This window comes from Nerophis ophidion, linkage group LG01 (assembly GCF_033978795.1).
Source record: "Nerophis ophidion isolate RoL-2023_Sa linkage group LG01, RoL_Noph_v1.0, whole genome shotgun sequence".
Classification (NCBI taxonomy): domain Eukaryota; kingdom Metazoa; phylum Chordata; class Actinopteri; order Syngnathiformes; family Syngnathidae; genus Nerophis; species Nerophis ophidion.
In genome coordinates this window covers 51525077-51541088 of record NC_084611.1, presented here as the reverse complement: position 1 = coordinate 51541088, position 16012 = coordinate 51525077, and the positions used below count along the sequence as shown (strand labels likewise).

General features: G+C 43.6%; 1 protein-coding gene and 1 pseudogene across 1 annotated transcript; one reads left to right on the top strand and one right to left on the bottom strand.

Annotated features, from left to right (window-relative positions):
- Positions 1–1796: 1796 nt before the first annotated feature.
- Positions 1797–1915, bottom strand: LOC133563020 (5S ribosomal RNA; annotated as a pseudogene).
- Positions 1916–3617: 1702 nt separating this feature from the next.
- On the top strand, positions 3618–16002 carry grhprb (glyoxylate reductase/hydroxypyruvate reductase b). The gene is made up of 9 exons (XM_061906793.1): positions 3618–3890; positions 10586–10719; positions 10781–10853; positions 11773–11889; positions 11963–12051; positions 12121–12225; positions 12285–12420; positions 12477–12607; positions 15838–16002. Exons 1-9 carry the CDS (start codon positions 3715–3717, stop codon positions 15957–15959), a joined length of 1083 nt encoding a protein of 360 aa, XP_061762777.1. The 5' UTR covers positions 3618–3714; the 3' UTR covers positions 15960–16002.
- The last annotated feature ends 10 nt before the right edge of the window (positions 16003–16012 follow it).

The window sequence follows — 16012 nt, the reverse complement described above, 5'->3', positions numbered from 1 at the left end:
CATCCTCTCATGTAATTCAGCGGTCGGGTACGGTCCCGATACGACGGGTGGGTGACGATTTAGTTTTCGAGGTGTCATGGATGCAAAGGATTCTGGGAATTTGTTGTGTTGCGTTTATGTTGTGTTACTATGAGGATTTTCTCCCGAAATGTGTTTGACATTCTTCTTTTGTGTGGGTTCACAATGTGGTGCATATTAGTAGGAGTGTTAAAGTTGTTTATATCACAACCGTCAGTGTACTCTGTGTCACCCAGTATGCCTTCCAGTGGTGTCCGTGCGTTAACGGAATATTCTCACAATATTTCGTTGGACTGGCAAGCAGTTTGTACATGTTGTAAAAGGTGATAAAGACAATGGCTTCATAGCATTCCTTTATTCTGGTCATCTGGGTGTCCACCAGTAGATATTGGAGAGAACAGTTACGGCTCCCATTGTGTTCCTCATTTTGTAAACCGGGTCGAAATGGCTCTTTGAGTGGTAAAGGTTGCCGACACCTGTTCTATGGCCTCTTCTGTTTTAGAATTGTCGGTTTTTACGTGGACTCCGAGGTCCTTAATTTGGCTTATTTTCAATGTTGAATCTTACAGAGTTTTCATTAATTATCGGTTATTACGTGGACTCTGTGGTCCTTAATTTGGCTTATTTTCAATGTTGAATCTTAAAGAATTTCAATTCTTTGTGGACTCTGCCGTCTTTCTGATTCTGAGGCCTTTTTACCTGTTTAGAGCCTAGGATTCACAGGGTTTGCTTTTGCGTAGTCACACGCTTTTCTATGCTTCCTTTGTAATTCAAAATGTACTCACTGAAATCTGCGTTCCTTCCTCTTGTCCTCGTTTCCCGTCAGTCATTCCGATCCCAGCCCGGAGTGAAGAAAATCAGCTCCTCAATGGGAGATGTGGGTGCCATGGTCTTCCGATTTTACTCACCCGGCTGGAATCGTCAGACTTGTTGGGATCCGGCTCGAAGGACCAAGAAGATGTCAGGTTCAAACACTGATGACATCTATTAATCAGACAAGAAGCAAGGAACCAAGCAGACACAGAGTTAAATAGGGCTCATGAGGAGAACGCGGGCTCTGAAAAACTTAGTCACAGTCTCGCCCTACGCTCTAAGTTCCAGTTTCCGCGTTCCTCTTCTTATTCAGAGTTCCATAGTCAACATCACTGAAGCTGCCTCAAAAGGAGTGGTCACATATATTATGCAAAGCAGGTCCAGGACGCATAGTACGTGACGGAATGTGATTTTGCCTTGTCGCCGAGTTCGTCCGCGTGTTGTCATCTTTTCTTCGTTGTGATCCTTGAAGTCTCTGTCTCGTCTGCGTGCTGTCATCCCATCCATGCCGAGGTCTCCGAAGTCCTTGGCTGCCAGTGAGCCAAAACTATGATAACATCATGTGGCTGAGGCCACTGCTCAGACAAGAAGTTTTGTCCTTGCATAGATTAGAAAAAAAAGTCTAACTTGAGCACAATAGCTAATAACTAAAGCAACAGACTTTAAGCATTCTAAAGTTAGTGTGATAATATATACATAATTATTCTAACAGTTGGAATAAGGCACGCTGATTGGTTCATATCAGCCCGGTGTTGAACATATTGACGGACTATCAGCGCTCAAAAGTCCGTGACTTGTGAATTTATAATATGACGTGTGTTTTTGTAGCCGGGTAAGATGGCAAAAACTGCCCAAAGATGGATAAATATTAGTCAGGTTAGGGTAAAGTGAACTGAAAGTGGAATAAAAAATATTTCTTTTTTTTGCAAGAAGTGAGAAAGAGCGCCCTCTGGCGTGAGTGTAAGAGCTTACAGCACCTGATATTCCCAGGCGGTCTCCCATCCAAGTACTAAACAGGCCTCACCATGCTTAGCTGCCAAAATCAGACAAGTTCAGGTATGTTCAGGGTAGTATGGCCGTAAGCCGGCAATCTAGGTCAAACCAAATTTTTTAAATGTAACTTCTACAGACGGGGTGGACGGGAATAGTCTTTTTAAATTCGAGCCTGGCGTGCATGCGTACACTATTGTGTTTTTTTCTGGCTGTGTGATTGTTGTCTTCCTTTGCTACGGCGGTCAAGTTGCTTTCACGGTGGATATTTGCCTCCGGAGCTTCCCCCCCTCACTGTGCCCACACTGCTCTCATGCTGCGGGGAGATTGCAGGAGAGGTGCCGCTCTCACACTGCTTCATGCTTCAGTCTTCTGCCTGTATGGGTCCAAGACAGCCTTTTATCATTGTATCATTGTAAAAAAGAAAGTTTGAACATGCACAAGACTGCAACAAACAGTGTCAGTGTACATACCTGCAGAAGTCAACTAATGTGTGTGCAAGAAGTACGCCATACGTCACAAATACATGACATGACAAACATGCTCACTGGTTCTGTTGTGTTGCACAAGAAGGGCTGGGACTGATGTTTGAGGAAACAAAGTTCACCCACCCAGTGAAACATTTACATCACCCTGACCCCCACTCAGGGTGTTGATGTGAGGAGAAGCTATCCTCATGTTGTGCTTCATTATAATAAAGTGTGTGTGTGTTCTTGTATTTTCACACTTCTTGAGACCCCAAGAAGGAAAAGTAGCTTCCATACGAGGAGGTGTGAACAAGTGATGACATAGATCATGGTCCCAATAACATTACATCTAATAGAGAATGTCTCATTTGCCCTGCTGGTGACATCTATCAAAATGAGGGTGGTCCCAAAAAGGAGGGATTTTTCAAATCCAAATTTTTTCTGTTTCTGTAACGTTGCATTATTTTCTCGTAAAAGTATTACTTGGTCATGTGAAATGATGAATTTTTAATGGAAAATTGTGACATTTGTCTTATAAAATGCACACATTTATAACAACATTGACAATTTTTTGTTGTTGTTCTTGTAAAACGGTGACATTTTTGGAGTACAATGATGACTCTTGTCATCATTTTTTCCATGTAAAATTTCTGATTATTATCATAATATTGCCAAAATTTTAAAATTGTGATTTTGTTGAATAAAATTACGACTCTTTTCATAAAATTACCAAAATGTTCAGCTTTTTTTGTTAAAACTGCGACTGTTATTGAGTAAAATTCCAACTTTTATCATTGCACAAATGTTCCGTTTTTCTTGTAAAATGTTGACTTGCGTTGAGTAAAATGACGACTATTATTATAATCCTGCCAACATTCTGAGTTTTTCTTGTGAAACCTTTTTTTTTTGTGAAATTCCAAATCATTTTCCACAACAAGCTTGTTTATTTTTGCATAGTATATGTGTGTGTGTGTATATATATATATATATATATATATATATATATATATATATATATATATATATATATATATATATATATATATATATATGTCAATACACATCTTTATATATCTAGAAAGGCTGGTCCTAAAGAGGGAGGCATTTTTTGGAGGTGTCAAGAAGGTCAGAAGTACATGAGTGTGTGTTTGTGTGCGTGTGTGTGTGTGTGTGTATGTCTGTGTGCGTGTGTGTGTGTGTGGAATACACACTAATATTATTGCCTAATCTTGACAACATGACCCTTCACCTTCAGACTTTACAGAGCTCCTCTCCTCCCTCTGATAAAATCGGCCAATCACATGACGGCGCCTCCCTTTGACCAAACCGGACGCCAACTCCTGCACACAGCAAGTAGGCGACTTCAAAGTGGCCGCACCACTAGCTCTCTGATCGCTGTTTTTGGTGTGTGTTGTTTTTTTTGGCAATGTGGTGCAGTCGAGTGGCCCTGCGTCAGCTCCAGAGGGCGACAGTCAAGACCAAGACTGTCTGCAAGGTGCCGGCAGAAGGATTGGTGCACAGGGAGATGTCCAACCTGTCTCGGGTCTACGTCACCCGGCAGATCCCGCCGGACGGCCTGAAAATCCTGCGTGAATCTGGCCAGTGAGTACGGTAATATTTCAGTCGGGATATCCAACGGAAGGTTGTTTTACATTCGAAAAACCGCTGGGTTGAAAACGACCCAATCTAAGTCGTTTTTAACCCGGCTGCTGGGGAACTTTTGGACCAAATCAAACTTTGGGTGAATTTAACCCAGCGAGATGGGTTTCTTGTTCAACCCAGTAAAATTGGTTTCTTATTCAACCCAGAAAGATGGGTTTCTTACTTAACCCAGAAAGATGAGTTGCTTATTTAACCATGAAAGATGTGTTTTTTATTTAACCCAATAAAATGGGTTTCTTATTCAACCCAGAAAGATGGGTTTCTTATTAAATCCACAGAGATGGGTTTCCTATTTAACCCAGAAAAATGGGTTTCTCATTCAATCAACAGAGATTGGTTTCTTATTTAATCCAGAACAATGGGTTTCTTATTCAACCCACAGAGATGGGTTTCTTACTTAACCCAGAAAGATGGGTTGCTAATTTAACCCTGAAAGATGTGTTTCTTATTCAACCAAATAAAATGGGGTTGATATTCAACCCAGAAAGATGGGTTTCTAATTCAATCCACAGAGATTGGTTTCTTATTTAACCCAGAAAGATGAGTTTCTCATTCAATCCACAGAGATGGGTTTCTTATTTAACCCAGAAAGATGGGTTTTTTATTTAACTTAGAATGATGGGTTTCTTATTCAACCCAGAAAAATTCCTATTTAACCCAGAAAGTTGAGTTTCTTATTTAAACCAGAAAGATGAGTTTCTTACTCCACCTAGAAAACTGAGTTTCTTATTCAACCCAGAAAGATGGGTTGCTTTTTTAAGCCAGAAAAATGTGTTTCTTATTTAACCCAATAAAATGGGTTTTTTTATTCAACCCAGAAAGATGGGTTTCTTATTCAATCCACAGAGATTGGTTTCTTATTTAACCCAGAAAGATGGGTTTCTCATTTAACTTAGAATGATGGGTTTCTTTTTCAACCCAGGAAAATGTGTTTCCTATTTTACCCAGAAAGTTGGGTTTCTTATTTAAACCAGAAAGATGGGTTTCTTACTCCACCCTGAAAGATGGCTTGCTTATTCATTAACCCAGCAAAATGGGTTTGTTATTCAACCCAGAAAGATGGGTTTTATTATTTAACCCAGAAAGATGGGTTTCTCATTCAATCCACAGAGATGGATTTCTTATTTAACCCAAAAAAACGGGTTTCTTACTTTACCCAGAAAGATGGGTTTCTTATTTAACTTAGAATGATGGGTTTCTTATTCAACCCAGAAATATAGGTTTCTTATTTAAACCCAGCAAGATGCGTTTCTTACCTAACCCAGAAAGATGGGTTGCTTATTTAACCCTGAAAGATGTGTTTCTTATTTAACCCAATAAAATGTGTGTGTTATTCAACCCAGAAAGATGGGTTTTATTATTTAACCCAGAAAGATGGGTTTCTTATTCAATCCACAGAAATGGGTTTCTTATTTAACCCAGAAAGATGGGTTTCATAATCAACCCAATAAAATTGTTTTTTTATTCAACGCAGAAAGATGGGTTTTATTATTTAACCCAGAAAGATGGGTTTCTTATTCAATCCACAGAGATGGATTTCTTATCTAACTTAGAATGATAGTTTTCTTATTCTACCCAGAAAAATGGGATTCTTATTTAAACCCAGCAAGATGCGTTTCTTACCTAACCCAGAAAGATGGGTTGCTTATTTAACCCTGAAAGATGTGTTTCTTATTTAACCCAATAAAATGGGTGTGTTATTCAACCCAGAAAGATGGGTTTTATTATTTAACCCAGAAAGATGGGTTTCTTATTCAATCCACAGAAATGGGTTTCTTATTTAACTCAGAAAGATGGGTTTCATATTTAACCCAATAGAATGTTTTTTTTTTATTCAACCCAGAAAGACGGGTTTTATTATTTAACCCAGAAAGATGGGTTTCTTATTCAATCCACAGAGATGGGTTTCTTATTTAACTTAGAATGATAGTTTTCTTATTCAACCCAGAAAAATGGGTTTCGTATTTAACCCAGAAAGATTGGTTTCTTATTAGCCCAGCAAGATGTGTTTCTTACTTAACCCAGAAAGATGGGTTACTTTTTTAACCCTGAAAGTTGTGTTTCTTATTAAACCCAGAAAGATGGGTTTCTTATTCAACCCCAAAAAATGGGTTTCCTAGACGAAGCCCAAACTAAATCTCATTGACATGGATCATCCATCCATCCATCCATCATCTTCCGCTTATCCGAGGTCGGGTCGCGGGGGCAACAGCCTAAGCAGGGAAACCCAGACTTCCCTCTCCCCAGCCACTTCGTCTAGCTCTACTCGGGGGATCCCGAGGCGTTCCCAGGCCAGCCGGGAGACATAGTCTTCCCAACGTGTCCTGGGTCTTCCCCGTGGCCTCCTACCGGTTGGACGTGCCCTAAACACCTCCCTAGGGAGGCGTTCGGGTGGCATCCTGACCAGATGCCCGAACCACCTCATCTGGCTCCTCTCGATGTGGAGGAGCAGCGGCTTTACTTTGAGTTCCTCCCGGATGGCAGAGCTTCTCACCCTATCTCTAAGGGAGAGCCCCGCCACACGGCGGAGGAAACTCATTTCGGCCGCTTGTACCCGTGATCTTATCCTTTCGGTCATGACCCAAAGCTCATGACCATAGGTGAGGATGGGAACGTAGATCGACCGGTAAATTGAGAGCTTTGCCTTCCGGCTCAGCTCCTTCTTCACCACAACGGATCGGTACAACGTCCGCATTACTGAAGACGCCGCACCGATCCGCCTGTCGATCTCACGATCCACTCTTCCCTCACTCGTGAACAAGACTCCTAGGTACTTGAACTCCTCCACTTGGGGCAGGGTCTCCTCCCCAACCCGGAGATGGCACTCCACCCTTTTCCGGGCGAGAACCATGGACTCGGATTTGGAGGTGCTGATTCTCATTCCGGTCGCTTCACACTCGGCTGCGAACCGATCCAGCGAGAGCTGAAGATCCCGGTCAGATGAAGCCATCAGGACCACATCATCTGCAAAAAGCAGAGACCTAATCCTGCGGTTACCAAACCGGTACCCCTCAACGCCTTGACTGCGCCTAGAAATTCTGTCCATAAAAGTTATGAACAGAATGGGTGACAAAGGACAGCCTTGGCGGAGTCCAACCCTCACTGGAAATGTGTTCGACTTACTGCCGGCAATGCGAACCAAGCTCTGGCACTGATCGTACAGGGAACGGACCGCCACAATAAGACAGTCCGATACCCCATAGTCTCTGAGCACTCCCCACAGGACTTCCCGAGGGACACGGTCGAATGCCTTCTCCAAGTCCACAAAGCACATGTAGACTGGTTGGGCAAACTCCCATGCACCCTCAAGAACCCTGCCGAGAGTATAGAGCTGGTCCACAGTTCCACGACCAGGACGAAAACCACACTGTTCCTCCTGAATCCGAGGTTCGACTATCCGACGTAGCCTCCTCTCCAGTACACCTGAATAAACCTTACCGGGAAGGCTGAGGAGTGTGATCCCACGATAGTTGGAACACACCCTCCGGTCCCCCTTCTTAAAGAGAGGAACCACCACCCCGGTCTGCCAATCCAGAGGTACCGCCCCCGATGTCCACGCGATGCTGCAAAGTCTTGTCAACCAAGACAGCTCCACAGCATCCAGAGCCTTAAGGAACTCCGGGCGGATCTCGTCCACCCCTGGGGCCTTGCCATCGAGGAGCTTTTTAACTACCTCAGCGACCTCAGCCCCAGAAATAGGAGAGTCCACCACAGATTCCCCAGGCACTGCTTCCTCATAGGAAGACGTGTTGGTGGGATTGAGGAGGTCTTCGAAGTATTCCTTCCACCTATCCACAACATCCGCAGTCGAGGTCAGCAGAACACCATCCGCACCATACACGGTGTTGATAGTGCACTGCTTCCCCTTCCTGAGGCGGCGGACGGTGGTCCAGAATCGCTTCGAAGCCGTCCGGAAGTCGTTTTCCATGGCTTCCCCGAACTCTTCCCATGTCCGAGTTTTTGCCTCCGCGACCGCTGAAGCTGCACACCGCTTGGCCTGTCGGTACCTGTCCACTGCGTCCGGAGTCCTATGAGCCAAAAGGACCCGATAGGACTCCTTCTTCAGCTTGACGGCATCCCTCACCGCTGGTGTCCACCAAGGGGTTTTAGGATTGCCACCCCGACAGGCACCAACTACCTTGCGGCCACAGCTCCGATCTGCCGCCTCGACAATAGAGGTGCGGAACATGGTCCACTCGGACTCAATGTCCAGCACCTCCCTCGTGACATGTTCAAAGTTCTTCCGGAGGTGGGAATTGAAACTTTGTCTGACAGGAGACTCTGCCAGACGTTCCCAGCAGACCCTCACAATGCGTTTGGGCCTCCCAGGTCTGTCCGGCATCCTCCCCCACCATCGCAGCCAACTCACCACCAGGTGGTGATCGGTAGAAAGCTCCGCCCCTCTCTTCACCCGAGTGTCCAAAACATGAGGCCGCAAATCCGATGACACAACTACAAAGTCGATCATGGAACCGCGGCCTTGGGTATCCTGGTGCCAAGTGCACATATGGACACCCTTATGTTTGAACATGGTGTTTGTTATGGACAAACCGTGACGAGCACAAAAGTCCAATAACAAAACACCACTCGGGTTCAGATCCGGGCGGCCATTCTTCCCAATCACGCCTCTCCAGGTTTCACTGTCGTTGCCAACGTGAGCGTTGAAGTCTCCCAGTAGGACAAGGGAATCACCCGGGGGAGCACTTTCCAGTACTCCCTCGAGTGTTCCCAAAAAGGGTGGGTACTCTGAACTGCTGTTTGGTGCATAAGCACAAACAACAGTCAGGACCCGTCCCCCCACCCGAAGGCGGAGGGAGGCTACCCTTTCGTCCACCGGGTTGAACTCCAACGTACAGGCTTTGAGCCGGGGGGAAACAAGAATTGCCACCCCAGCCCGTCGCCTCTCACTGCCGGCAACGCCAGAGTGGAAGAGGGTCCAATCCCTCTCAAGAGAAGTGGTTCCAGAGCCCTTGCTGTGCGTCGAAGTGAGTCCAACTATATCCAGCCGGAATTTCTCGACTTCGCGCACTAGCTCAGGCTCCTTCCCCCCCAGTGACGTGACGTTCCACGTTCCAAGAGCTAGCTTCTGTAGCCGAGGATCGGACCGCCAAGTGCCCTGCCTTCGGCTGTCGCCCAGCTCACAATGCACCCGACCTCTATTGCCCCTGCTATGGGTGGTGAGCCCATTGGAGGGGTGACCCACGTTGCCTCTTCGGGCTGTGCCCGGCCGGGCCCCATGGGAACAGGCCCGGCCACCAGGCGCTCGCCATCGTGCCCCACCTCCGGGCCTGGCTCCAGAGGGGGGCCCCGGTGACCCGCGTCCGGGCGAGGGAAATCTGGGTCCATGGTTTTTCATCTTCATAAAGGTCTTCGAGCTGCTCTTTGTCTGATCCCTCACCTAGAACCTGTTTGCCTTGGGAGACCCTACCAGGGGGCTTTATGCCCCCGGACAACATAGCTCCTAGGATCATTGGGACACGCAAACTCCTCTACCACTATAAGGTTGCAGCTCAGAGAGGAGTGACATGGATCACTTAAGTGTTATTATGACAATGGCAATAAAATGAATTGATTGATTGAATTGGTTGACGTTGATTTGACCGTGGAAATGTGGTTATTTCCCGACCAACAATGCTGATCCATTGTTAGACATCAGCGTTGTCTTAATTTACAAATCAAACTAATTTTCAGCTTTGCTCGGAAGTCAGGCTCCAAAATTATGTATTGTAGAACAGATCATTTCAGGATCCATTAGACATACGTGATGAGTAAGCGACGTACCTTGAAACACGACCATTAATAGCTAATGTATAAATTTAAAGTCATTCAATTAAGTTTATATTGAAAAATATAGCAGATTACATATACTTGATCCACTACTCTAATCAACTTGGACTCAACCAAGGCTTTAATTATTCTACACACCATCCTCACTCGTGGTTTCAACATTTTCCTTCTTTTTAAATATTTAAGATTGCGTCTCTTTAAAACTTGGTTTGATTGCAATGAAATGTTCCAAACAAGCAAGTAATACAATTGTCGCAACGGAATAACAGAGTAGCCGCAATGCACTCTGGGAAAATAGACTCCCCCCGATGGAGGATAATTTCCACCCCCTACAGGCGGACGTCAGCATTTCAACTTGCAGTTTTTGTAGTCCGGATGTGATGATTCTGCAAACAACAAGTTGCAATACCGACCTTTTTTGATTGATTGAAACTTTTATTAGTAGATTGCACAGTTCAGTACATATTGCATACAATTGACCACTAAATGGTAACAACCCAATAAGTTTTTCAACTTGTTTAAGTCGGGGTCCACGTTAATCAATTCATGCCTGTAGGAGTCATAAATCATCATGAGTATGGACTAAGACTAAACTGGCGGTTGTTTTGAGGGACAAACAAAACAAAATGGCGACCTATTTCCAGTTTAGGCCACGCCCAATGGCCTGAACAAACACCTAGTGTGTGTGTGACAATCATTGGTACTTTAACTTCAAATGGAGCGTCGGGTTACTGGTTGGGTCAGAAAAACAACCCAACTCCTTTGAAATACATCCTTTTTCTACCGCTTGTCCCTCACGGGACAAGAAACAAACTTGTAGTAAATGCATGTCGTTGTGTTTCTTTCAGAGTGCAGTTTGACCTGTGGGACTCTGACGACATCCCAGTGCCCAGGGAAGAGTTGCTCCAGAAGGTCAAAGGTGTCGATGCCCTGCTCTGCGTGCTGACTGAGAAGATCGACGCCGAACTGCTGGACGCCGCAGGTTGGAGGCCCGAGCTCTTGTCCAATAACGAAGTGACGTGTGCTGACGTGTGCTCCTGCAGGTCCCAGCCTGAAGGTCCTCAGCACGATGTCTGTGGGCTTCGACCACCTGTCTCTGGACCAGCTGAAGAAAAGGTGAAGTTATGGATGTTACATTTGATAAGCTTTGATGGTTTTACGCAGTCCGCTGGGTCTAAGGTCGGGGAAAACATGAAACGTTATCAAGGAAATTTGACAGCCAACAAAATGTGAAAACATTTTTTTTTCCTTGAAGATAAAAAAAAAGTGCTGAATAATTATTTTTTAAATAAAAAAACAAATATGTCAATTGATAATTAAATAAAGTTAATTAAATAGTTAATATAATAATATGTAAATATAATCTAAAACAGGGACACAAATAAGAAAAAAAATTAATAACGGAGTGTCCAAATTTTTTGACTGGGGGGCCGCAATAGGCAAAAAAAAAATTGGTGAAGGGCCAAAAGCATGTAAAGTACATTATATATATATATATATATATATATATATATATATATAAATGTATGTATACATATATGTATGTACACATACATACATATATCTACATATACATATACTGTATGTATACATACACATATATATGTATACATACACACACACATATATATATATATATATATATATATATATATATATATATATATATATATATATATATATATATTCCTCGCACACTATTTGACTTGAGTGCGCACTTGATGTCATGTTATTGATGGAAAAATGCATTTTAGAAAATATGATTTGCCTGAGCAGCTAGGCGAGATTGAGACTAACAAGTGGTACAAAATGGATTAGAAAGGACAGCTTTGAAAAAAAATAGATAAATAAAAAATACAACTTGAGACTTCCCACGAGCTATATGCGGCCTACGGGCCATCGTTTGGGGATCCCTGATATAGAATGTAAAAATAGTAGAGCAGCATCTTTCTAAATGGGCTCAGGGCTCCTGTCTCCACTTGTGGCCAAATGGAGCCAACATGCAAGTTGTTTAATAGCGCTGTCGTCCAATCAGAGGAGTCCGAGTGGGTTACACACCTGACGTCCTGACGGATGCGGTGGCCGAGCTGACCGTGGCTCTGCTGCTCGCCACCTCCAGGAGGCTGATCGAGGCGGCGCACGAAGCAAAGACGTAACACCGACACACCTCTCTCTTAAAGCGGCCCTTGGTGAGATTGTGTCTCTTCTGCCCTGCATGGCGCCAGCGGAGGGTGGGGCACCTGGAGGACCCTCTGGCTGTGTGGACACGAGCTGGCCGGCAACACCGTGGGGATCCTGGGCCTGGGGAGGATCGGTGAGCAAACGCCTCCGCACGTTCTCGCCCGTGGGATCTCGGCGCCCGTTTGACGTGTGTCTTGTTAAGGGGTGGCCATCGCTGAGCGCCTGGCGCCTTTCAAAGTGGAGAAGTTCCTCTACTCAGACGTGGCCCCCAGGCCTGACCTCGCCGCTGGTATCGCTGCAGAGCACGGTAAGAACTGGGAGGCGTTTGGCTTTCCTGGAGGAAACTCAGCCCTCTCCCTGCTTTAGTGTCTTTTGATGAGCTGGCCCGGCGGTCCGATTTCTTGTTGGTGTGCTGCGCCTTGACGCCAGAGACACAAATGATCTGCAACGAGGAGCTTTTCTCCAAGATGAAGAGCACCTCCATCTTCATCAACACCAGCAGGTGAAGGCCGGTAATAAACGCCCAGATGCTGCCGCTTACACCTGTCACGCTTGCAGAGGCGGTGTGGTGAACCAGGACCACCTGTTCGAGGCGCTCTCCAACCATCGGATTGCAGGGGCGGGTCTCGACGTGACCGTCCCCGAGCCCCTCCCCACTGACCACCCGCTGTTCACCCTCAAAAACTGTGGTGAGATTCTTAGGCGAGACGTACACAGCTGCTCAATAAATCTACAGGTGGCAGCCTAGGAGACAGTTATGTACTAGTTTCAACCGTGGTGCATTCACAGGCTCTCGATTAAAGTCAGAAAGAGAGGCGTCACTCGTTTTTAAAAACAGGGTAGATGCAGAAATATAAAAAATCCAAATAATAAACCAAATCGTGGAAGAATAGGACAAAGTTATGTACTAAATTCACTTCTGCATCTCATAGCCCATAATAAAAGGTGCATTCAAAGACCCTTGATTAAAGTTAGAAATAGAGACGCCACTAGTTTTTAAAAACAGGAAAGATGCAGACATATATTAAATCAAACTGTGAAAGAATAAGAGAAAATTATGGTGGACAAGTTTCCCTTTTGCATCTGATTGCCCATAATAATGCTGCATTCAAAGACCCTTTATTAAAGTCAGAAAAAGAGGCGTCATTAGTTTTTAAAAACAGGGGCAATGCAGAAATATAATGAATCTAAATAATAAATCAAACTATGGAAGAATTGGAAACATTGATGTACAAGTTTCACTTTTGCATCTCATTGCAGATACAAATGGTGCATTCAAAGACCCTCGATTGAAGTCAGAAACAGAGGCGTCACCAGTTTTTAAAAACAGGAGGGACGCACAAATATAGTAAATCAAACTGTTGAAAAATAGGAAAAAATTACTTTTACATCTCATTGCACATAATTGTGGTGCATTCACAGACCCTCAATTAAAGTTAGACACAGAGGCGTCTTTTTTTTTTTTTAAACGGGGGAAGATTCACAAAAGTAAACCTAAAAAATAAATCTCTCTGTGGCAGCATAGGAGAAAATTAACAAGTTTCATTTTTGCATCCCATTGCAAATGGTGCGTTCAAAGGCCCTTTACTAAAGTTAGACACAGAGGCATCACTATTTTTTAAAAACGGGGGAAGATTCACAAATACATCAAACCTCAAAAATATCTGTGACAGCCTAGGAGAAAGTTGACACGTTGCATCTCATTGCACATGGTGCATTCAAAGACACTTGATTAAAGTTAGACACATTCACTATTTTTTAAAAACGGGAGGGATTTACAAATACAGTAAACCTAAAAAATAATTCTTTAGCAGCGTAGAAGAAAGTTGACAAGTTGGATCTCATTGCAAATGGTGCATTCAAACACCCTCGATTGAAGTCAGAAACAGAGGCGTCACTAGTTTTTAAAAACAGGAGGGACGCACAAATATAGTGAATCAAACTGTAGAAATAAAGGAAAAAGATAGTTTCACTTTTGAATCTCATTGCACATAATTGTGGTGCAATCACAGACCCTCGATTAAAGTCAGACACAGAGGCGTCACTTGTTTAAATGGGAGAGATTCACAAATACAGTAAACCTAAAAAAAAAATCTATCTGTAGCAGCATAGGAGAAAGTTGACAAGTTCCACTTTTGCATCTCATTGCACATGGTGCATTCAAAGACCCTTGATTAAAGGCCTACTGAAATGAGATTTTCTTATTTAAACGGGGATAGCAGGTCCATTATATGTGTCATACTTGATCATTTCGCGATATTGCATATTTTTGCTGAAAGGATTTAGCAGAGATCATCGACGATAAAGTTCGCAACTTTTGGTCGCTAATAAAAAAGCCCTGCCTTTACCGGAAGTAGCAGACGTGCGCGTGACATCACGAGTTGTAGGGCTCCTCACATATTCCCATTGTTCATAATGGGAGCTACCAGCAGTAAGAGCAATTCGGACCGAGAAAGCGACAATTGCCCCATTAATTTGAGCGAGGATGAAAGATTCGTGAATGAGGATATTGATAGTGAAGGACTAGAAAAAAATAGAATAAGTAAAATTAAATAAAAAGCGACGGCTCCGGGCGGTGGCAGTGTGAGCGTTTCAGATGTAATTAGACACATTTACCAGGATAATTCTGGAAGATCTCTTATCTGCTTATTGTTTTAATAGTGTTTTAGTGAGATTGTAAAGACATACCTCAAGGTCGGATGGCTGCGGTGAACACACAGTGTCTCAGAGAGAAGCCGAGGAGCCAAGCTCACAGCTGCCTTTTAAACAGCTACTGGAGGAGGACGAATAATCCAATGATGTCTCCGGTAAGACATATATCACAATTTTCCCATCCAAAAACATGCTAGTTGACGTAGAGAAACATGTTCGCAGCTTCACAACAAAGAAACACCGGCTGTGTCTCGGTGCTGAAGACAGCTGCAATACACCGCTTTCCACCAACAGCATTGTTCTTTATAGTCTCCATTTTTAATTGTACAAATTGCAAAAGATTCAGCAACACAGATGTCCAAATTACTGTGTAATTATGCGATGAAAAGAGACGACTTTTAGCCGCTAGTAGTCCTGATCTAGTATGTCCCCTCCAACTCGAAACGTCACAAACACACGTCATCATACGCGTCATCATTCTGCGACGTTTTCAACAAGAAACTCCGCGGGAAATTTACAATTGTAATTTAGTAAACTAAACCGGCCGTGCTGGCATGTGTTGCAATGTTAATATTTCATCATTGATATATAAACTATCAGACTGCGTGGTCTGTGGTAGTGGGTTTCAGTAGGCCTTCAAAGTCAGAAACAGAGGCGTCACTAGTTTTTAAAAACAGGAGGGACGCAAAAATATAGTAAAATCAAACTGTGGAAGAACAGGAAAAAGTTAGTTTCACTTTAGCATCTCATTGCACATAATTGTGGTGCATTCACAGACCCTTGATTAAAGTCAGACACAGAGGCCTTCACTAATTGTTTTTTTTTTTAAATGGGAGAGATTCTCAAATAAAGTAAACCTAAAAAATAAATCCATCTGTAGCAGCATAGAAGAAAGTTGACAAGTTCCACTTTTGCATCTCTTTGCACATGGTGCGTTCAAAGACTTTTGATTAAAATTACATACAGAAGTGTCACTAGTTGTTTTTTTTAAACAGGAGGGATGTACAAAAAAGTAAAATCAAAGTGTGGAAGAATAGTAAAAAGTTAGTTTCACTTTTGCATGTCATTGCACATAATTGTTGTGCATTCACAGACCCTTGATTAAAGTCAGACACAGAGGCCTTCACTAATTGTTTTTTTTAAATGGGAGAGATTCTCAAATACAGTAAACCTAAAAAATAAATCTATCTGTGTCAGCGTAGGAGAAAGTTGATAAGTTGCATCTCATTGCACACGGTGCGTTCAAAGACACTTGCTCCTCCCACAGTGATCCTGCCCCACATCGCCAGCGCCTCCTACACTACCCGTAACGCCATGTCCAGCCTGGCAGCCAACAACCTCCTGCTCGGCCTCCGTGGCCAGCCCATGATCAAAGAGCTCAAACTGTGAGGCGAAACTGTATCAGCAGCTGATATTTCATTAAAAAAAAAATCACAAAAGAC